General features: G+C 33.6%; 2 protein-coding genes across 2 annotated transcripts in view; both read left to right on the forward strand.

The window, feature by feature from the left end:
- Positions 1–24,351, forward strand: part of ORC5 (origin recognition complex subunit 5) — a 75,044-nt gene that overhangs the window by 40,210 nt on the left and 10,483 nt on the right. The window contains exon 12 of the mRNA XM_045565241.1: positions 1,150–1,260. Coding sequence (XP_045421197.1) covers positions 1,150–1,260 — 111 coding nt within the window. The remainder of the gene's footprint in view (positions 1–1,149; positions 1,261–24,351) is intronic.
- Positions 1,635–2,070, forward strand: LOC123647633 (60S ribosomal protein L34-like). The gene has a single exon (XM_045565242.1). It carries the CDS (start codon positions 1,681–1,683, stop codon positions 2,008–2,010), a length of 330 nt encoding a protein of 109 aa, XP_045421198.1. The 5' UTR covers positions 1,635–1,680; the 3' UTR covers positions 2,011–2,070.

A 24,351-nucleotide genomic window follows, 5' to 3' on the forward strand; every position in this document is an offset into this window, starting at 1 on the left:
TATATTGTTTGTGGATACTTATGCCATAATAGGATAAAAACCATGAGAGTACATCAAATTCTAGATAATAGTTCTTTTTAGGAAAGTAAAGGGAGAATGGGATGGAAGAGTGTTCAAGGCAGCTTCTGTTTATCTGTAATATGATACAATGTTTTATTCTTTGCACATATAGCACAATATTAGGATTTGATAAACTTGGGTGATGAGTATATTGGTATTTATTGAATTAACCTCTGCACTTTTCTGAATGTATGAAGTATTTTAATGAGAAAAGCATACAAAATTTAAGACCTGGAAAATGATTTCTAAACTATCCCTGGATATAAATAGCTGAGGTAAATACATTATTTTGTAATTCTGAGCAGGTATTTTTCTTTACAGTCATTCTTCTTTTAAGTAGTTATTCCCATGCATGTATATATAGTTTCCAGGTTTTTTTTGCCATTGCTAAAATAGAGTACTTAAATCCTTACATTGCTATTAAAATTATGTGCTAGTGTAACAGGACTTGAGCACTACAATTTTCTAATGGCATATAATTGTATCATATGAGTCTGTATGCAAGTGTGAACATTTTACAATCTTCAAAACATTTTTTTAAATTTTACTTTGTTTCAGGCTGACAGCTCATTCACTTTATCAAATATTTTATTAGATTTCTAAGCTAAGCTACTATTTACTATAATTGATCTGTTTAGAACTATTAATGTTAAACAAATACATGTTCCAGTCAGTGGTACAAAGTGGAATGGTGAGAAGTAAGTAGTTAAGCTCTGGTCTAGGAGTTAGGAACCTCATTTTAGTTATGGATTATGGATTATCCTGACAAAGCGCTTGGTGAATTCGCTTACCATCTGATCATAACAGCGAAATAGGTGTGATGTTCAGGACTGGGCTGGATGACTGCAAGTTCTTTAATAAGTATTTGTTGGTACTAAGTCAGAAATTTGAGAAATATGTCAAAAGATAAATCATGATCTACCAAGTAAATGTTTACCTTAGAGACTAAAGGTTAGATTTGTTAGCATCTTTAGAGGAACTATGTAAAGTATAAATATATTGTTATTGGGAATTAATAGTACAGAAAGTAAGTGCTGTTATATAGGAAGAAAATCCAGAAAATCTATGTTTTTTTTTTTTTTGTAACAGACAAGCAATCATCTCCTTGGACCAAAACCATTTCCATTAGACAGATTATTAGCAATACTATATAGTATCGTGGACAGCAGAGTTGCTCCAACAGCAAATATCTTTTCCCAGGTAAGTTCAGTCATAGGTTGTTATCTATCATCTTTGTGGAATTCTTCGGATAGTATAATTGATAGAGTTTCAGGGGTTTAGATTTTTGGTCAGCATATGTTACTGTTTTAACTATATAATGAACAATTTTCTTGGTGAGTAATTGGAAATTAAAAATACAGAATCTTTGGAGGTACCATTGAATTTGCATATATTTACAAGTATAACCTCATGGGAAAAACAATGTTTCTGGTTCTTTTTAACAAAGGACTTTTTAAAATTTAATGATCATAATTGTCTTGCAGATTAAACAAGTTACTTGATGATTAAATTGATGAATTATAATATGAATGTAGCTTAATGAAGAAAACATTTTTAAATATTTATTTGTAAGAAAGTAATCAAGAGCTCTTCCAGGGTCGCTGTCTGCAGGCACTCAGAATGGTCCAGCGTCTGACATACCGGCGTAGGCTTTCCTACGATACAGCCTCTAACAAAACTAGGCTGTCCCGAACCCCTGGTAATAGAATTGTTTACCTTTATACCAAGAAGGTTGGGAAAGCACCAAAATCTGCATGTGGCGTGTGCCCAGGGAGCCTTCGAGGGGTTTGTGCTGTGAGACCTAAAGTTCTTACGAGGTTGTCTAAAACAAAAAAACATGGCTGCAGGGCCTATGGTGGTTCCACGTGTGCTAAATGTGTTTGTGACAGGATCAAGCGTGCTTTCCTCATCGAGGAACAGAAAATTGTTGTGAAGGTGTTGAAGGCATAAGCACAGAGCCAGAAAGCTAAATAAGAAAATGAAGCTTTCTTGAGTAATAAAAATTAAAAGGCTTAAAAAAAAAAAAGAAAGTAATCGACAATGTCCTTATTCCTCATATATGTACTTTGTAGGTTGGCATTATGCTTTTTTTAAGTAATCTATTTTCTGGAAAAATCAAGTTCTCAAGATTTCACTAGGTGGCAGCAAAGCATAAATATAGAAAATATAGCTGTTTTAAAAAATGAAGTTAGTTTTTTTTAGTTGACATTTTAAGAAAAGCCTAGTCATTAAGATTATAGCTATATTAGATTTCTTAAATAGTTCAGAAAGCAATACTTAGCACTAGGTATAGGTAGATAGAAGAAAAAGCAGAATGATGTAACTAGTATTTATTTAAAAGCAAAATCATGTCAGATATTGCAATGAACATTTTGTTTTGTGTATGTATTTTTAGGTTGAGAAATATGTAAATAATAAAATTTACATTTTAATTAATTCATAGACTAAATAAATCTGGTCCCAGAATGGACGTCAGACCTTATAATCTAATGTGTGGTGGTAACTTTTACTTCTTCATTTAAAGAAGAGTTTGAGTAACAAAAAAATATGTAATCTCAGTGTTCTCAACATTGAATTTAGATAATTTTTATAAAAGTCAGCATTCATACAAAATTGTATCCACATTTATTGTGTACATCTTAAAGAAAGGTCATCCACCCAGTTGTTAGGCTACATAGTTTGATAGGTAGGTAGCTAACTCTATAGATAGGTAGATCCCTAATGCTCATAATTTTAAAAATTTAATTTAGTTTTCATTGGTGTTATAGGGATTGTTTTCCATTTTTTAAAATGCTTTGGAATTAAAGTAGTTTTTAATCAAACTTTACATTTTATTTATTAATAGCGTCTTACAATATGTAAAATTTTTGTTTAGTTTTTGCTGTTATAACTCTGAAATATTAGGTATTTATGATCTTTATTGCCAGCAGTTCAGCTTTCACAATATGACACAATGAATAAATTTTTGAGAATTAAATCCTAGGGAAGTGAGGTAGATGGTGCTTCTGAACAGAGCAGGAAGGTCTTTGCATCACATGTGATTGTACTTCTTAGATATCCAAAAATTACCTTTGTGAGGGGCACAAGGAAGGATAATAAATGTTTTTTTTTTAATTTTAGAAAGCTTGTAATTTATTCTGGGGAATAAAACATATTAAAATAATGTTTTAAGGCTGCAAATGAATGCTAGATAATGCTGCTGAGATGTTTAGAGCAGAAAGAAATTACTTCTGGAGGGATTGGGCAGGATGAAAGAAAGAATTCATAGAAGTTGAAAAATAGAGCTTGGCTGTGGAGAATCAATAGTAGTTTTTGTTCTTTAAATATTTCTGATTTACATAAGTGATACATGTTTGTTGTATGAAAATGAGAAAATGGATGAATAAGGAAAAATAGTAGCTTAAAATCACCTGACCTCATATTTCCAAAGGATAGCATTTAGATAAGAGATTAAGAAAAGAGGATAATATGATCAAAGATATAGAGCTAGGAAAAAGTAAAGACACATTTGTGAACTGTCTCTCTGGTTTGGTTGGAACTGAATGGGGTGGAACTGTACTGTAGTGATAGTGGTTGTCGTAGTTGTGATTGTAGTAGTAGTGCCAATAGTACTAGTAGTCACAGACATACTGCCACCACCATGTCACATCTTGCTGTTGGTACCTTACGTTGGTAGAGCATATTGCTTTTTTAGAAACAAACTGTTCAGCAGTTTTATCCTCTGGGAAAAAAATTAAGCAGGTTAAGGAAAGTTTCTGATTTAGAGATTTACTAGCTGCTCTGAGGCTTTGACTAAGATGAACAATGTCTTTGTTTTCAGCAATGCCAGTGATGTACAACTTGGCCCCAAATGTATCTTTATCTGTTAATGAAGTTAAATTTTTTTCAATCTTGGCAGTTGATCTTTTTATTCTTTATCTCTTCTAATTAACATTTAATAGTCAAAATGCTAAATTTTGCGTATTTAAAACATTGTTATAAATGAATTTGGTTACGTTCATTTAATAACAAATCATTTAGGAACTTGATCTAAACCATTCCCATTTGAGGTGGGAAGATTGGAGAGTATATAGGGATAGATGCAACTAGCCCTAGGGAATTGACCTTTACTTTTGCTTGGTCAATAAAGTATTCAAGAAAATCAAATAACATGTATATGTGTTCAAGAACAAAATGTGGCAGGAATCACATCCTATAGAAGGGTATTTCTCCCATATGCCTTATGTATTTTTTCATCCCATTGACTCCAAGTTACCTTTTCTATTTTTCTTCTTTCTCTGTTTATTAATCCATCAAAACTATACTCTTACCTATAGGAATGTCAATTTGTACTTAACCTACACACAATTTTTTAAGTGAAAAAAATATGATCACATTTGTATTAGAAGTGATTATTTGATTTGAACGCTAGATGGCAATATTGTTACATTCTAGCTTTAAGGCGGCCTAGGAAAACATCTTTTTACCTGTTGATAGTGTCTTTGATTTTACACTTTATTTAGTTCATTTGAATAAAAATAAAATTGCCTGAAAATATTTAATGATATAGGTGTGTGTGTATGTACACATTCATAAAAATTTAAATAAAATTTGTAATGAATTATATTGCATGTATATTTTCTACCTGGAAATAAATTATTTTTTATTGATTATAATGTATCTATATGAGATAATGTATTATTTTTCTATTTATTTAATCCATATACAACTGTTTTAAGGATTTCTTTTATAGTGATGTGTTATTTTTATAGCTGGATTTACCACTTACACAATTATTTAAAATTTTTTCACATAATAAGTTGATAAGTGATATATACATTCAGAATTCTCTTGAAGCAAAAGTCTGTTTTCATTGCATTTTATTTAAATATATTGTATAATGAAGTTATAAAAATAGTAACTTAAAGAATCTTTAAAGTTTATTAAAATTTCAGTTAATAATCAAACTTATAATAGCAGTATTAGTAATATGGTTGACATTCTTCTGAATTTCTTCATTATTGAATTTTATATAAAATTCTGCTCATTAACGCTTCAGTCTCATAAGTAAAGAGATAGTAGCACATTTAACATTTTAAATTATGTAAATGCTCAAGTTTATTGAACTTAAATACAGTTTTAAAATTTTTTTAGACTTTTAAGATCATTTCAGTCTTATCCAGTTTTTACCCTAGTACAATATTATAGCTATTATCATGGGTTGTTTTTATTCAAAGAAGATAAATGTAGCCTTTCTGTGTATGCCTGAACTTTATGGGTGACAAAGCATTAATTCTAGTGGTTTTTTTTTTTTTTTTTTTAATTTCTCCTCTCATCATAGAATGGATAAACTGCCCATTTACATGCAGTAAATGGGTAAGTTTATAGGTATTATTTCCAAATTTTTAATTTGATTAGATATAGTCTTGAAGACCATCTTTAAAAGAATACTATTGAATCATTAATATCTTTTTCCAGAAGTGTATTAAATCCAGGTTATACTTTCTTATCTTTTTTTTTCCTTGAGAAAAAGTGATGATTTGTTTGGAGATTTTTTAATGATCTTTTTTATTCTTTTGATAGTTCTTTATCTTCTCTTATTCAATCTTACCCACTCCCTCTGTAGTCTTGTAGTTAGGTGAAGGCAGTAGGAGTACAGTTCTGTAAGATGTCAGATATATCACTTATTTTAAAATATTAAGCCATATTGCTTTTTCCCCCCAGAGAATGAAATTACTAAAGAGTTTATTTGTAACATCACTGGTATAGGTTTCTAATGTGACTTGTAAAAGGGAAATTACATTTTAAAAAGTAGAGACATTTAATCATATGTATATGTATATTTACATTGTATCTTATCATTCATTTTATTTGATCAATTAGTATTTTGAAAAACAATTTTAGAAAGTAATTCACTAGAATTCTGCCATTTAAAAGTTTTCAAATGATACCGTTATTACTGTATTATAAAAACCAATGTATCTAAATTAATATCAAGAAACAACTGAAAGGTAAGAGCACAGTTCTTTTAAAAATATTAATAGTTCTATGTGTCATATTGACAGCTGGAATTTTTCAGTAACTAATACCTCATTTATGATTGGTTTCATATTATACATAATTTAACAAGAAAAAATTAAAATATTCTTATAAATTTATTTTTATATGAGCATGAATAAAAAGCATTTTGGAGCATAGTTTAATGTATCAACATATATATTTTTTAAATATATATTTCCATTTCTACTTTCTCTGCTTGTGAACTCACATCATGATATTATGTATTGGGATATATTTGGGCTTATTCGTTACATCAGTTTAACTTTTCAGTCATCAATCAACTTAATCTTTTCTCACAGGCTGGAATGTAGTGGCGTTAACATTAACATAGCTTACTGCAGCCTTGACCTCCCAGGCTCAAGCAATCTTCCCACCTCAGCCTCCCAAGTAGCTGGGACTACAAGCACACATCACCATGCCTGGCTAACTTTTTCTTTTATCATTTCTTAATAGAGACAGGGTCTTGCTATGTCACCCAGGCTGGTCTTGAACTGCTGACCTCAAGTGACCCTCCCACCTCAGCCTCTGAAAATGCTGGGATTACAGGTGTGAGCCACTGTGCCTGGCCAGGATTTCGTTAATATTTATTTAATTATAAAACTTTAAAAATACTTTATTCTCATTCAAGCTTTAAATTCAAAATCAGTATTTATCTTTTTTCCATAGTTGGAATTAAATTTTTCTTTCTCTAAGATTTTGTTTAACAACTATTTACTAGGTGCCCATTATGTTTCAGACACTGGATTGGGTAAAGAGAGTACCAAAGTGAAGAAATTGTGTCTGTGGCTTCCACAGCCCTTCATTTGTACTGGTGCAGCTACCCAGATTCTACCTTGGATGTACATTTGTATTTACTGGGAGAACATACATTAATACATGCTGAAAGAACTAATACTTAAATACTTAAAGTGAATAAATAAAAATAAGATTTTTTTACACCGGTACTTGAATTTTTTTTTTTTTGAGACAGTGGCATCATCGTAGCTCACTGCGACCTCAAACTCCTGGGCTCATGTGGCTTCCTGAGTAGCTGGGACTACAGGTACATGCCACCATGCCTGGCTGATTTTTCTATTTTTTTGTAGAGACAGAGTTTTGCTCTTACTCAGGGTGGTCTTGAGCTCCTGAGCTCAAGCCATCCCCCAGCCTCGGCCTCCCAAAGTGTTAGGATTACAGGCACGAGCCATTGCATTTGGCCAGTAGTCGTTGATATTTGATGACTTAGATACTTAAATGTCTTCTACCAAGTGATAGCGTACCTGCTTGTTGAATGTTCCTTTCTGACATAACTTACATGAACTTGATGTTTGGAGCAGTGATTGTTTGATATTAATACTTATAACCAAATTTTGTTAATACCCAATTAAATTTAGTTATGTTGGTATCAAACAATCTCAGTTGAAACTTGCAACTAAGGTTATGGACAAGTAAACAGTGTATTGTGTATGGCCTATTAGGAACTGTCTGAGTGGCTTTCTTAAAAAATAGACTGGGTGCAGTGGCTTACGCCTATAATCCTAACGCTCTGGGAGGCTGAGGCAGGAGGATCGCTTGAGGCCAGGAGTTTGAGACCAGCTTGGCAACATAGTGAGATCTTGTCTCTACAAAATATAAAAAACTTAGCCAGGAATGGTGGTGCGTGCCTCTAGTCCCAGCTACTTGGGAGGCTGAGGCAGGAGGATCGCTTGAGTTTGATGTTGCAGTGAGCTATGATGACATCATTGTACTCTAGCCAGCGCAACAGATTGAGATTCTGTCTCAAAACACAAAAGGTTATATGGCTATATTTCAAATACTTTATACTCATTTTTAATATGCTCATTATATCACTGTTTTATATACAGTATTTCAAGCTGCTTTTATAGATTTTTAACCAAAAGCACTTTAACCCAATGTATTGATTTTATAAAGATGTTACTTATAATTATAAAACCTCTTTAACCTTAAAAATTAATTTGCATATTGCATACTATAGTTCTATTCCTATTTCTACAAAAAGTAATTATATTTATTAAGTGCTAGTCACATAGCACTAGAAATCATAGTTGATAAAAATAGTATATACAACATCTATTGATGAGGTTAGAATTTGAACCTTGTAAACATAAAGTTTAATATTCTAAAATCTAACTATAAGATATTTACATAAAGTGATTTGAGTCTGGGCATTGTCTTGATAGATATTAAACTTGGGACTACAAGGGACTTTTTTCCTTAAAACAATTCCATGAATACTGGAGTATTAGAAATGTGAAGAGCTATTCTTTTGCAATTTTTCTGTGTGCTGTCTTATACCAGCATTCCAGTGTTTCAGTAATATACAACTGAAATACTTGATGCTGTTAAGTTAAATTATGTAAATCACAGAAAATAGCTCGAATGCTAACATTTTCTAATAATCTTACTATGTTTTTTTCTTAACCATGAATGAGATTGTGAAGCATTCCGTTCCAAAGATGGTAAAGGAGCCTTACTTAATGCCTACTTCGCTGATGAATAGGTCAGCAGGGATGCTGTTTGATAGAGGCTGCCTCTTCTCTAACAGCTAAGAGCATCACCGCCATGATGCTCAGTCTCCGCTGGTGCAGTAAATGAGATTCTGAAATCTCCCACTACCCCTGGTGTGGATATATTACTGTTCTGCCATCAGACCACTCTGCAGTAGGTGTCCATTTCAGGAGATTTTTTACAAAAGTGTTTTGGGATGCTTCATGTTTGAAAAAGTGTAAAGTTGATCTATGATTTTCACTAGCTGCTCCATTGTTGTAAGAATACTAATATTAATCATTACCAGGAATTATAAAAAGCATGGCACATTTTATTATGCTGCCCAGGGGTAAAAGGTGGTTTTTCTTGTTCTTATTTGTAAGAACAATGTTTTCCCCTACTTGTTGTCTTCCCTGAATCTGGTGTTAAATTTCTTAGTGTAACCACATTGTCTTTGTGAATATATCAGTCCAGCAGTAGACATTTTTACTGAACTATAGAAAAATGGAACCATTGCTTAAGGGTGACATGTGAAATACTGCCTAAGGGATTTTAAAATTTTGTATAAATTATGCTCTCTACTTTTTTATAAAATAATACATTGGTTCTTTACTTCTGTAGGCAATATTTTACAACTACCTTTCTCAAAATCTAGTATTGATTCCAATAAGTATACCAACTGTATATCTTTTATTCACATTTTTTGGGAAAGTATATTTAACACCAATAAATTCTATTTGACTTGGCACATTTTTTGATGAAAGCCCAAAAATGTTTGTATGGATATGTGCTTGCAAATGCATATTTAAGAGACACCATACTGTTAATATAGTGACTATATAGGCAGATCCGTATATTATAGTAATATAGAGCTTTATGACCAGATTGTTTTAATGACAAATGAGTTTTCATAATAACAGGTTAGAAGATAAATGATTTGGAAAAAGTCTCCATTATGGAAATGTACACTACATTTGAAAATACTTCTATAAAAAGACGATTAAAAGAGATGGTGATGCTTAAGGGAGTTTTTGTTGAGAAATTGTCTTGATTCCTTGTCAGCACAGAACAAATTAGAGTTCTTTTGAGGAGACTGGTCACATGTGCCCATCTGTAGATATACTGCAGTTGCTGGTGCTGAAGAATAGTCCTTGTCTTTTTCCCTAAGTGAGACATTATAAGGAAGGGGAACTAGGCTTACCCAGAACTGTCTTATCTATTCCTCTGGCTTCAAATGCTGTTTGTATGTTGATAGCTTTTGAATTCTGAGTTCTAGCCCATTTTAGCCCTTATTTTCTAGTTCTCGACCCAAATTGCCAACTGAACCAGAACTTCACCTTAATGTTCTATATATATACCACAGTGGTATACCCCAAATCAAATCTCATTGCCTAAACCTTTCCCTGGGTTTTCAGCTTCACCTAGATTTCAAAACTAGTCATTTATTCATTCTTCCTTTACTAAAATAAGTACATACTGTATGGCATGCACATTGTTAGGTGCTGGAAAAACAGATAATATACAGTTTCTAGTTTTTAGCTTAGCTAAATGGAGAAATTATCTCTGAATCCTCTCTTTTTCTCCCCTCCATTTAGTTGGTTAACAAATCCAGTCTATTTTTCCTCCTAAATACAGATGTCTCTTGAACATTTCCTTTCTTTTCACCTCCACTGCCATTGCCTTAAATTCGTATTTCTTAGACTACTACACCAGCTTCTTATCTGGTCTTTCTGTCACCAGACACTTTATGGTTCATCTTCCCTACAGCTATCAGCATAAATCTTAAAAAATAAATTTGGTCTTTCTTTTCTGCTTACACTTTTTAATTATATTACCTACAGAAACCAACTCTACATTCCATACCATTTCTTGTAAGGCCCTTAACACTCTGTCCCCAATTTCTGCTACTTTCCTTATAACCCTATAAACCATTCATAATAAGCTATTTTCTTTCTGAAAGCAAATAAATTTTTCACGATTTTGTATTACTATGTGTACTGTCTCCCTACCACCACTGAGCTCTCTTTTATGTGGTCCATCCCCCAAATGCCATTTTTCAGTGAATCTGCACTTTGACTCCTTTTCTATTAGTTCATTTCCTTCTCTATAATCAGACAATTGTGTTTACACATATCACTAACATGGCACTCATATTGTGTCATTATCATCTTATATGTTTCATCTCCTACTACCTTGAATTCTTTGAGGGCATAGACCTTGTCTTTTCATTTTTTTAAATCTCTTGCCACAATGCCATGAACATGGGATTTGCTCACTAAATGACTTCCCATTTTCCTAGCATGCATTTATGGTCTTCCTGGTTGCTAAATGTTTGCAGTCTTTTGCATGCTAAAAAGTTGCAGAGATTAGAGGTGCTATCTTTAGTTCATCTGTGTATAAACATACATGCCACTTTTTGTTTATCTGAGCATATTTGAAGACTAACAATGCACCCTCCTTTTGCTGGGGAGGACAAAAATTCATGGTGGTGACTTAAAGTTGAACTGCTTTAACACCATTTGCCTGTCTTTTCCATGTGCTACATTCACCACCTTTACTTTGTGTGTATACAAATGTCAGTTGAACTCTCTTGATATATGCCATGAACCATCACATCTCCTGAAATCAGATCATATGTGGTACTTGCTGGGTTGTATGGAACTCATACACACATTTCCCATGTTAAATTTGTTTATTTAAATAATATGTTTCAGATTGTAAAGCTCTCTAGGACAAGCAGGATAGGGTATTTCATAAATCAATTGACATATATCCCAACCTATGAAAGTATAAAAATAATGAGCATGTTAAAAATTAATTACAGTTGTAAATTGATTTCCTTTTGTTGGCAGAAAGAACAGTTTATTAGCCCAGGAACAGGTTCACACTGTTTTTACATCAAGCATTTCCAGCTGAAGCTTGTTAGTGACTGCCTCTCAGATTAAGAAAAAAAGGTCCTCACTGTGGTACATGAACTCCTATTGTTAAGACACAAATAATCAGCTCATCCCCTACATGGATGAGAACAAAGAACATAATAGTACACAGAGCAAAGATTAAACAAATTTTGCATAACCCCATTTAAGATGTAAATCTAAAAATATTGCACATATAAGGAGGTTTTCATTTTTTATTTTTCTTTGTGAATGCCTGTCAGAACATAGGAGCTAGTCAAAGGAAAAGGAATATATGCTTTGGTTTTTTAAGCAGGCAGATTATTTTAAGCTAAGGTAAAATAAAATTCTTTAAACAGTGTCAAAATGCTGCTAATGTATGGAAGCCGGGAAAATACTATTGTCTTTGATAGTAGGATGCTGCAGATTTTTAGAGGGTTCATTTATTCTTAAACCTAGGACAGAAAACCAGAATTTTTATTTTGAGGAAAAACATCAGTAGAAACATGACTAAAAGCTTAGAGGTAAAATCACTGACTTTTAGTTTAGTTTTTAAAAAAACAACAAAACTTTGTTCTGTATATTCTAGCATTAAATCTAAATCCTGACTTTGAAAAAGAAAATCCACTCCCTAGGCTATTCATTTGAATTTTATTCATTTGACTTTGAGCTTGACAAAATAGACAAGAAAAATAGCTGTGGAAAACAGTATATACTCCCCTAAAATCTGAATGTTATTAGGAAAAGAATATGTCTTCATAGGTTATAGAAATCCAGAAAGGGGATAATAATTTCCCCACAACTATTAAGTTTACTTAACTAATTGAAATGACTTTTCTTGAAAATGATTCTAGTGTTTCAGGAAAGACCTTTTTATTACCTTTGCTTTTTGAAGATTTTAGTGTTTCTCCTCATCTTTAGTATATTCAGCCATTATATATTTTGTATGATTTGTGTTGTGAATCTTTTTGTAAATGATCTTTAATCCACAGATGTATAAGAAACTTTGGGATACCATTTTCAGTGTTATCTAATAATTTCAGATTTTAAGAACTCATGCTTTTCTCCTCTACCTTAAATTATCTTTTAAAAATTAAACCTCAAAAATAGTAATTTATGTCTAATATAATATGTAATCTGATTTATGAAGAATTAACATATCATTAGGTTAAATGAATTCCACATTAATATTTTACTTTTGTGACATCAAACCCCCTACATTTAACAATTTTGTTCATAGGATTGTTGGTTGCTACTTCTCAAAGCTATTTTTTCTGGGGCAGGACATTTGCCTATACAATATTGAGATATTTCTTTGTCCTTGTTGCTACAATTTCATTTAAGGTTTTTTCTCTATTTTACCTGGTTTCTAACTTCCAGCATACTCATTCAGTGTGGCGTGCTGCCAGAGTTGTCATTTTACTCATTTTTCCTTCTTTCATAAAACTTTCCTTAATCTATATCAACAAAGTTGCCTCTTGCTTGTATTCTGCAGCTCCCTGTTTGGGATTATGTAAAGAATATGGGTTTTGGATTGAGATGATATTCAAATTCAGTGCTCTTCTTACCACTGTTAACTCAGTGACCTTGAGCAATTTACTAACCTAAGGTTGTTTCCTCATCTGGAAAAAAGAGTTTTATTTCTAGTATCTAATCATGGGAGAGTTGTGGGGATTGAAAAAATTAAAGTGCCTACCACAATGTTTGCCATACAGTTGGGATGCAATAATAAATTCTAATCCTTATTCCATTAATTCCTCCTAATCACTAATAATATCAATTAGTTCCCATAGCTCTCTTTTTCTCCCCCTCTCTCAAGTTTTGTATATATCCTCTGCTAGAACCTGAGGAAAGGAGTGAATACCAATTTACATATGTGCCATTCTCAGGAATTTTGAAAGACAGTAGAAGAAAAAAGCACACAGACTAATACTGAGTTTCTCTATTCACAGTAGTAATAGTCTTAGCAAATCACTTTCTAACATTCATTAACACCCAAAGTGAGGCATTGTTTTGGCTAAACATTTTTAGTATGTTGAGTATTAAAATTCAGTGCTTAATTTAAAATGTATTGTTACCACTCTGAAATATGTTCTAGTAAATCTCTAGCATGACATATGTGTTGAATTATTTTTCATTGGGGCTTTTGGATTAAGTAATTTTGAAACATACTAGTTTGTTTGGGGTGACTGACTAGGGACTGATAATGCCAGTCATCCTTTTATGATGTCTTTGTTCTCATCCATTAAGTGAGGCATTGATCTCCAAGGTTTCCACTCCTGATGAGCTAGCTCAGAATTTTATTTTGCAATCATTTTTATGTTGGAAAATGTTACTTTTTAATAAATTTGAAGTGTGTTTGGCTTTTATAGCCCCCAAACAAACAAACAAACAAAAATAGAACTTTCACTATTTAAAAAAATAAAAGGGGCCGGGCGCGGTGGCTCACGCCTGTAATCCTAGCTCTGGGAGGCCGAGGCGGGTGGATCGCTCGAAGTCAGGAGTTCGAGACCAGCCTGAGCAAGAGTGAGACCCCGTCTCTACTAAAAATAGAAAGAAATTATCTGGCCAACTAAAAATATATATACAAAAAAATTAGCCGGGCATGGTGGCTCATGCCTGTAGTCCCAGCTACTCGGGAGGCTGAGGCAGTAGGATCGCTTAAGCCCAGGAGTCTGAGGTTGCTGTGAGCTAGGCTGATGCCACGGCACTCACTCTAGCCCAGGTAACAAAGTGAGACTCTGTCTCAAAAAAAAAAAAAATAAAATAAAAAATAAAATAAAAAAATAAAAGGAATTTGAGTATATAGAACACTCACGTTGAGATTTATATAACAACAGTTTTGTTATCATCACCCTATGCTCTATGGGAGGTAATAAGTTTTACTAGCAGTAAGTTTGCGGCAACCTTTATGGGCTCACAGCATGAAACTGGTAGCTACAAATTCTGCTTGAGGCTGAGCCGCAAGTCACAACTAATTATCTGCCTTTAGATAGGAAAAATCTATAAGCTATAAATGTTTTAAAACCCACCCCAGTGATATATCGATATTGAAATGATTAACATTCTTTAATCTTTCCACTTTAAGCCATGTTTTATCAAGTATTTTTTTTAAAGTCTTGCATATAAGCGTCAAAAATGTTTTTATTTTTATAAGTAGATTTTTGCAGCTTTATAGGTACTTATGAATAAAATTTATTCTTACAGTTTATAAGGTCTTTCTCAAAGCCCTCGACATTTTGAGTACTTATCAGTGTTTTTATTTTTTAACTCAATTATTTTTGAGATAATTATAGATTCAAATGCAGTTAAACAAAATAATACAGGCTTTCTCTTTCTGTGTGTCCTTCACTATTTTCCCCCAATGGTAACCTCTTGCAAAACTATAGTGATATAGCACAACCAGGAAACTGACATTAATACTATCTACTGATCTTATTAAAATTTTCCCACTTCTACATATATTCATTTTTATGTCTGTCTGTGCATGTTTGGTAATATGAAATTTTATCCCATGTATAGTTTCATTTATCTACCACCACAGTCAAGATACACACCAGTTTTATTATCATAAGGATCCCTTCTGTTGCCCAGTGATAACCATACCTCCTTCCCTCCATTCCTCCATTGCCTTCCCCTTCCCCAATTCTGGCAACTGTTAATCTCCACCTCTATAATTTTGTCATTTTAGGAATTTGTATAAGCAAATCATATTGTATGTAACATTTGGGATTTGGCTTTTTTTTGACTCAGCATAATTAATTCCTCTGAGATTCATCCAAATTATTTTCATGTGTCAGTACTTCATTCTTTTTCATTGCTGAGTAGTATTCCATAGTGTGGATATACTAGAGTTTGACCATCCACTCATTGAAGGACATCTGGGTTCTTTCCGGTTTTTTGGCGATTAGTATTAAAGCTACTGTGAACATTCATGTACAGGTTTTTCTGTGAACATGTAGTTCTCTGGGATAAATGCCTAAGTGTGCAATTGCTTGGTAATATAGCAATTACATATTTAGTTTTATAAGTGGTGTCAACGTTTTACCACTTCAATTGAAGTCCATTTAGCTCTTTTTACTTTCCCATTTTTCAAATATTGTTTTGAATATCATATGGTTTTATAACTTTTAATCAGATATGTTTTAGAAAACTCATGAGGAGATACTACTCTATTGTATTAATCCACATATCTGCTCTGTCAATTGTTCCTTTTTTTTTTGATACTCAGAGTTCTTTCTTTTATTGTTTCCTTTTTGTTTGAAGAACTTCCTGTAGCCATTCTTTAAAGGTCTCTTAGTGATAAATTCTTTAGTTTTCCCTTGTTTGAGTATGTTTTTATTTCTACTTCATTCATGAAGAGTTTTGCCAGATATAGAAATTGCCGATTCATTTTGACAGGACTCCTCTTCAATCCAGGGAAGGAATGAACCTACCTGCGTAGACTTTCTGTTGGCGGGATTGTTGATTGGGAGGTGCAAGGCCTAGTTTACCTTCTTCTGTTGGGTGGGGAGTTATAAGACTCCCCCTATTATTGTTCCTCCAGTCCTGCGGTCCCTGAGCAGTCCTTTTCTCTTTCCACCTTTAAGATCCTATTGTGGTTGCCTCGTGTGTTATTTTTAGGGTTGATTGTCGTACTTAGCAGGGAAGAACAGCACATGTGAATGTATGCCATCTTCTCTGGACTGGAAGTTCTCCTGTATTAATCTGTTTTCTAACCCTCTGTCTACACTCTTTGTTAGTATTTGTTTCTGAAATATGTTCCTGGGTAATTCACAGTTCAATTGAATGAGAAGCCTTCTGTAAATTAGACAGTGCTAAAAGAGATTACAGAATAATCAAATAAATTTTACCATTATTATTTAGAGAGCTTTTTCCCAGCAAAGATTAAATCCTTCTAAGGCATTGATTTATTGGCTGCAAAATATTCCAATTTATTCTTCTTTGCTGAAACTTACTGTAAATCACTTTCCGCGTTTGGGAACCTAACAACTGGAATGACTGTTATGTGTCTCTTTTCTCTGAGTGACAGATTTGTCACTGAGTCCTCAGCAGCTAGATGAGAAAGATTCTGGTCCCATCTCTGCCTTATTTATGGATTCACATGCATACATACAAAGCTGAAACACCACTGTGAATCTGAATACCTTCACTGTCTAGAGACTTCTGTTATATCAACACTGACCGTATCAGACTATTTAGATGTTAATACTTGCCTGGAGATCTGGGTTCATCATTTTGTCATGAACATTTAAAGTTGAGCAAGGAAGTAAATAAATATTTTATGTGATTCTGCTCATCTTTGAATGCATAGTACCTAGAGTAAGTCCTCAAGAGTTTCATGGATATGCAGTTGGAAATAAAAATTAGATAATTTAAGGATTGGATAATGGAGAGGAAGGTAGATATTCTTATATTTGTGCATGTATAGAACTAATTTTCTGTAAGTTACATATGTATTTTCTCCAAAAGTTTTCATTTAGTATAGTTATAAATTAATATGTTTGAGATTCAAAATGTTGACACCCCATAAAGTAATCTTTGGACTTGATTTTTTTTCAGTTTTACATTAGCAATATTTTAATAAACTAGGAAAGTATTTTTCAATTGTTGGTACATTTGTTCACTGCTTTATGTGTCTTCTGAACTATATCTTTGTATGTTGAGTTTTGGAGTGATTTTTGTATGATAAAGTCAGTGAAATGATTTTTTTAAAATGTGAAAAATCACATCTTCATTTAATTGCTTTCTTTAGGTTTAGATTTTTTTGTGTTAGCTTTTTCTAAATCAGAACGACTCACCTCATCCCCCACCCCTGCAAAATTGAACAATCATCTTATTAACATTTTAGAAGTATCTTTCGGCTGCTGCATCTTGAAATGATACCTATCCTTTGCACCCTTTACATGATTAATTTATCAGTGGAATCTTGGTAGAGCTGACAGTGACTTCAAAGACCTATTCCAACTTTTTGCCTTTGGACGTTTATCATGACTAATGTGATAAAAGTAATAAAACTATAAGGTATCTGAAAATATTTTTGTCTTAACTGGATTAAAGACAGATTTTGTGTTTCTCTATGGAAAAATTATGGAAAAAGAATAATTTAGCATACAATTTGGATTAAAGAATCTAATTAAATATGTGAGAGTATTTGAGTTACAGGGAAGTAGAAGTTATAAGAAATGTTATAAGGAAATGCCTATGGCAAAGTAAAAGGTACTTACTGTTTTCTTCCATATTAAAAGAAGAGTACTACCGAGACCTGTCTTTAATAATAAAGGGAGTTTCATGTGTGATTTTTCAAATGACTTTACTAACCTATTTTAGTAAATGAATCCCTTGTAGAAAAATAGGAAGAGTTGAAGTTAATATACTCTGCCATAGGAGACTATGTTAACTCTTTTCTATATATCTTCCCATTCATAAAATTTCAGGTCTACTCTCTTCATGGATTTCTTCCTATTTCTAAACTGGGAAGAACATAGAGTCGTCTTGATTTTCAGCAACACTTACTCTACCCCAAAGAACCCTGTATCCCTTGGCTGCCCCTCCTATTTCTATGTTTCATCCCTTCATAACAGATCTCAAGCCACTAATCTTGTAAGAGATGTGAGCTCAGGGCCTACATTTTATCATTAAGTATACCTTTCTTTAAAACGCTTTTTAAGTCTGTTTTGTCTGGTGTTAATATACCTTCATCATTTTTCTTTTTAGTTAGTGTTTGCTTGACGTATATCATTCTGTCCTTTGCCTTTAGCTTTCACATATGCTTCTATTTTATATGTATCTCTTCTAAGTAGTATGTAGTTGGATTTGTTTTTTCAGTCAATCTTTGTCTTTTATTTGAAGCATTTAGTTTACCTTTAATATAATTGCTAATATAATTTTGTTTAAATCTGTTATCTTGTTTATGCTATTTGACTTACCTGATCTTTTTTTATCCCATTCCATAGGTTACCTTGTCATTTTATTGATTGTTTCCTTTGCTGTGCAGCTGTTGAGTTTGATGTAGTCCCACTTACTTATCTTTGCTTTTGTTTCCAGTGCTTTTGATATCATATCCAAATGTCATTGCCAAGACTAATGTCAAGGAACTTTTTCCCCATATTTTCCTTTAGGAGTTTTATGATTTCATGCCTAACATTTACGTTTTTAGGTTATTTCAGGTCAATTTTTGTGTATGGTGTACACAAAATTTTATTCTTTTGCAAATGGATATCCAGTTTCCCAATGCCATTCTTTTTTTTTTTTTTTTTTTGAGACAGTGTCTTGTTATGTGGCTCAAGATGGAGTGCAGTGGCCTCATCATAGCTCATTGCAGCCTCAAACGCCTGGGCTTAAGCGATCCTCCTACCTTGGCTTCCCAAGTTAGCCAGGACTGCAGGAGCATGCCACTACTACCAGCTAATTTTTCTATTTTTCTGTAGAGATAAGTCTTGGTCTTGCTCAGGCCGGTCTTGAACTCCTGTCCTCAAGCAATCCTACCTTGGCTTCCCAAAGTGTTAGGATTACAGGCGTGAGCCACTGCGCCCGGCCTCTGATGCCATTTATTGAAGAGACTATTCTTTTCCCATTATGTATTCTTGCCACTCTTGTCAAAGATTATTTGACCTTATATGCATGGTTTTACTTCTGGGTTCTCTATTCTGTTCCATTGATCTGTGTCCCTGTTTTTAAGCCAGTACTATAGTATCTTGATTATCATAGCTTTGTAATATAGTTTGAAATCAGAAACTATGATGCCTCTAGCTTTGTTCTTCTTTCTTGAGATTACTTTGGCTATTCTTTAGTGGTTCCATATGAATTTTAGGATTGTTTTATCTGTTTCTGTGGAAAATGCCATTGGATTTTGGTGGTGATTACATTGAATCTGTAGATTGCTTTAGATAGTTATGGACATTTTAATAATAATTTTTCCAATCCAGAAACGTGATTATCTTTTTACTTGTATCTTCTTGAATTTCTTTCACCAGTGTTTTTTAATTTTCAGTGTATAAATTTTTCGCCTCCTTGGTTAAATTTATTCCTAAGTATTTTATTCTTTTTGATACTGTTATAGATGGGCTTGTTTTCTTAATTTCTTTTCTGAATAGTTCATTATTAGTATATAGACAAGCAACTGATTTTTGTGTGTTGATTTTTGTATCCTGCAACTTTAATAAAATCACTTATTCTAATGGTTTTTTGATGCTCATTTTTAGTTATCTTGTAAATATTTAGAACATCCCTATGTGGCTAATATATTATTATTCTAATTTTTAGTTTTGAAAACTAAGGCCCAGATTATTTAAGTGAATAATCTGAAGTCTACTGTTAGTAAGTGGCAAAAGATAGCTTTTCCTAACTTTGAATGTTTTTGATAGGTCTTCCTAACTTTGAATGGTTTTTTTCTCTTAAACTATTACGTTGGTGCAAAAGTAATTGCACCACAAATTTTAAGTCATTATAACTAGGCTCAAACACATCTTTATTAATCAAAATAGGAACCATTACAATCAACACATTTTTGCCAGCGAGAAATAAGTTTGTTTATTCCTGTAGCATAAAAATCCATGCTTCTGGATTTGGGGAACTCTTGGAAAGCATTTTCTGTATAATGCTGGTCATGGAAGTGTTTTCCCTGCAAAAAGTTGTCCAGATGCTTGTGGTAGTCGGTTAGCTAGAGGTGAGGTGAATATGAGACAAAACTTCATAGCCCAGTTTGTTCAACTTTTGAAGCATGGGTTGTGCGACTTGTGGTCGGGCATTGTTGTGGACAAGAATTGGGCCCTTTCTGATGACCAATGCTGGCTGCAGACATTGCAGTTTTTGGTGCATCTCATCGATTTGCTGAGCATACTTCTCAGATATAATGGTTTTGCCAGGATTTGGGAAGTGCTTTGGAGGTTCTTCTTGGTCCAACTACTGAGCTGGTCCACTTTTCATCGCACGTCACCATCTTATAGAGAGAAATGGATTGTTGTTGTTGTGTATGATAAGAGAAGACAACACTTCAAAACAATGTTTTTGATTTTCGGTCAGCTCATGAGGTGCCCACTTAACGAGCTTTTTTACCTTTCCAATTTGCTTCAAATGCTGAACAAGAGTAGAATGGTCTATGTTGAGTTCTTTGGCAACTTCTCGTGTGGTTTTAAGAGGCTCAGCTTCGATGATTGCTCTAGACTGGTGGTTGTTAACTTCTGATGGCTGGCCACTGCACTCCTCATCTTCAAGGCTCTCGTCTCCATTGCAAAACTTCTTGAACCACCACTGCTCTGTATGTTCATTAGCATTTCCTGGGCCAAATGTGTTGTTGATGTTGTGAGTTGTCTTGGCTGCTTTATGACCCATTTTGAATTTGAATAAAAAAATCACTCGAATTTGCTTTTTGTCTAACATCATTTTCATAGTCTAAAATAAATATAAAATAAACAGCACGTAATAAGTCATTAACAAAAAAAATAAACTGAGAAATGCACATGAAAATGTTGTATAACATAATCACATTTATTTAAGAATGTATTCCAATATCAAATGGCAAATTTCAACAATGCTAAAGCCGCAATGACTTTTGCACCAACCAATATACTCTCTTCTGAAATTAGATCAAGCATGGAATCAGAATGGGCCAGGTGTGGGAGTAGGAAAGAGATGATTGGATGATCATAATACCTTGAGTGACAGCCAGACAACTCCACCTCCATGGTGGGCACAAACCTGTAGCATGTACCAGACTTCCAAGTTAATGAGCAAGAAGTCCTTTGTCTTAGTGTCCCTTTATGATTTTTTTACAGAGCATCTTTATTCTTTTAACACACTCTTAAACACACATAGCAAGATCCTGTCTCTAAAGAAAAAAAAAAAAATTACCTGGGCATGGTGTCATGTGCCTATAGTCCTAGCTACTCTGGAGACTGAGATGGGAGAATCACCTGAGGCCAAGAGTTCAAGGCTGCAGTGAGATGTGATTGTGTCACTGCCCTCCAGACTCAGTGACAGAGTGAGATCCTGTCTCTTAAAAAAAATTTTTTTAGAGTTGGAGTTAGGACACCTAAGTCCTACTCAGGTGACTTTCTGGCACCATCCAGTCATCATTTTGGGCAAAAGTCATTGAACATCTTAGTTTCTGCATTGGATAATCATTTGAATCTAACAGTCTCTAATGCAGGGATCAGCAAACTTTTTCAGTAAGTGGTCACATAGTAAATATTAGATTTTGCAGGCCAAGAGGTAAAATGGAGGATTTAATGTACATACCTATATAAGTAAGAGAGCAAAATTCTTGTCATACCCCACTTCATTTGCCTGGGATGAGTCATTCCAGATGGTGGGGCATGCTTTGTGCTCAGTTGTCATCAGCAGGAGACGTTGCTGGGACAAAAGGGGAAGAGGCCTGGCAGGCAGGACAGGCAGGGTGACCACCATGGTCAGTTTCACTCTCGTCACAGTGACACCCAGGACCCCGTGCACCCTTCTTTTCTCCCAGAGAACCCAACTGCCTCAGCAGATTTCAAAGGCTTGCTAGTATGGAGACCACATTCTGTGATTCCCCCCAAAACAAAACAAAAAGACTAGAAAAACTCTGTAACTTGAAAATTAAGAAAAACTTCTAACATAGCTTGGGAGCCAGAGAAGAAATCAAAATAGAAATTAGAGTTAAAATGAAATATATAACTACTTCCAAGATAGTAAAGTAAAACAGTGGGATGAGAAAATATTAATTCAATACAGTAAAAGGCAAGAAAGGAGTGAGAAAGACATGTAGAAGAAGAGACAAATAGAAAGGTTGGCATAATGGTAGAAATAAAATTTTAGAAAATCGTTAGATACATTAAAAGCAGATGGATTATGTGGTCCATATGAAGGGTAAAAGTTGTCAAACTGTGAAAACAAAATCCCACTATGTGATGTTTACATGAGATCTGTCTAAAGTTAAGAAAACAAAAAACTTGAAAGTAAAATCATGAAAAGTAACATAAAAAAGGCATAGCAAATAAAAGAATGCTGATATAGCTATATCAAGATTTTAAAAAATACACTGTAAGCCAAAGACATTACTGGAGAAGAAAGGGATCCTTATATTAATATAATAATGAAAAGGTTTAATTTGTTTAATTTGTCAGCAAAACATAGTAATTTTGTCTGTATGCATTTGATAACAGAGCTTCAAAAATACAAAGCAAAAACAAATGGAATCACAGAAAGACAGACTCTCTGTGATAATGAGATAATTTTAATCAGTGTTTTTGTTTTTTGATTTTTTAAAATAGATTTGGGTGGTATGCGTACAGTTTTGTTACATGGACATATAGGGTAGTGATGAAGTCTGGGCTTTTAGTGTGCCTTTCACCTGAATAGTGTACACTATACCCAATAGGTAATTTTTCATCCCTCATCCCCCTCCCACTTGTTGGAAGTAGCTGCCGCGGTGTCCTTAAGAAAACAGACACTTCAAATTGTCTCTGCAAGGCAAAATCTTTACTTCTGATCAGAAGGGCGCTTGGCAGCAGCAAAAGCAGCCAGCCAGCAGCACGCGTTACAGGGAAGTTTTTCATCTTTTTATCTCTAATGCAGACCTAGGGCTGTGTCTCATCCCATTGGTAAGGACTTTGACCTCACAATTTTGCCCTTACCTGATTAGCTAAGGCATGTTGTTGGGGTAAAAGGGAGAATAAGGAAGTTAAAGTTAGTAAATGTGGTTTGTTTGGTTTTTTTGGTATTGCAATAAAGGAGATTAAACCAAGGTTGTTGTTATTGTACAGTTTGTGCTATGTGCTAATAATTACATAGAGCTGGATATCAGACACAGTATTCCTTTGGCAGAAAAGATTAGGCTGAGATCATCTCCTCTTACATACTTTCCCACCTTTAGGAGTTTCCAGTGTCTGTTATTCCACTCTGTATGGCCATGTGTACCCATTATTTAGTTCCCTCTTATAAGTAAGAACATGTGGCATATGATTTTCCATTCCCAAGTCACTTCACTTAAAATAATGGCCCCCAATTCCATCCAAGTTGCTGCTAAGGACATTACTTCATTCATTTTTATGGCTGTATAGTATTCCATTCTTTATGTATACCACATTTTCTTTTTCCAATCATTGGTTGATGGATAGTTAGATTGATTCTATATCTTTGCTGTTGTGAATAGTGCTGCAATAAACATACATGTGCAGGTATCATTTTGATATAATGATTTCTTTTCCTGTGGGTAGATACCCAGTAGTGGATTGCTGGATAAAACAGTAAATCTATTTTTAGTTCTTCAAGAAACCTCCATACTGTTTTCCATAGTACCACTCTCAGTGTCATTTAAAAAATGAAATATATAAGATTTGAACAATACAAATAACAAGCCTTATCTAATAAGACACATATATAACAGAGCACATAACAGCTGCAGATTACATACTCTCTCTAAAACACGCAGACCATTTATAAAAAATGTTTCAAGAAGTAACCTAACTAGTGATAATGAATTAGAAATTAAAGCCTTTTGAATGCAGAGCTTCGTATTTTGATGTATTGATACAAACTGTTTTCTAATTGAAATAAATTGAATAATTTACTAAACATAGTATTTTCAGTATATAAAATACTGTAGTACCTATCATCTGTTCACTCTTTAATTTGTTAATAATGTAATGACAGCTGACTGTACACCACATGACAGTTTTCCCTTTAAAATTATAATGGGAAATCTAGCGGAGTACATGTAAGTGTAGTAAGGTGAGCATGGATTCTTGTTTTGAATTCTTGCCAAGCCACTAGCTCTGTGATCTGAGGAAAGTTACTTAAAATTTCTAAGCCTCATCTATAAAATGAGCATCATAATGTCTATCTCATAGGGTCATGAGGAATAAATGAGACAACATGTAAAGAGTACTTA

Source organism: Lemur catta, chromosome 11 (genome assembly GCF_020740605.2).
Source record: "Lemur catta isolate mLemCat1 chromosome 11, mLemCat1.pri, whole genome shotgun sequence".
NCBI classification, from domain to species: Eukaryota; Metazoa; Chordata; class Mammalia; order Primates; family Lemuridae; genus Lemur; species Lemur catta.

Excerpts from the sequence above, each read along its gene's own strand:
- LOC123647633 (XM_045565242.1), top strand. The coding sequence starts at position 1,681 with ATGGTCCAGCGTCTGACATACCGGCGTAGGCTTTCCTACGATACAGCC.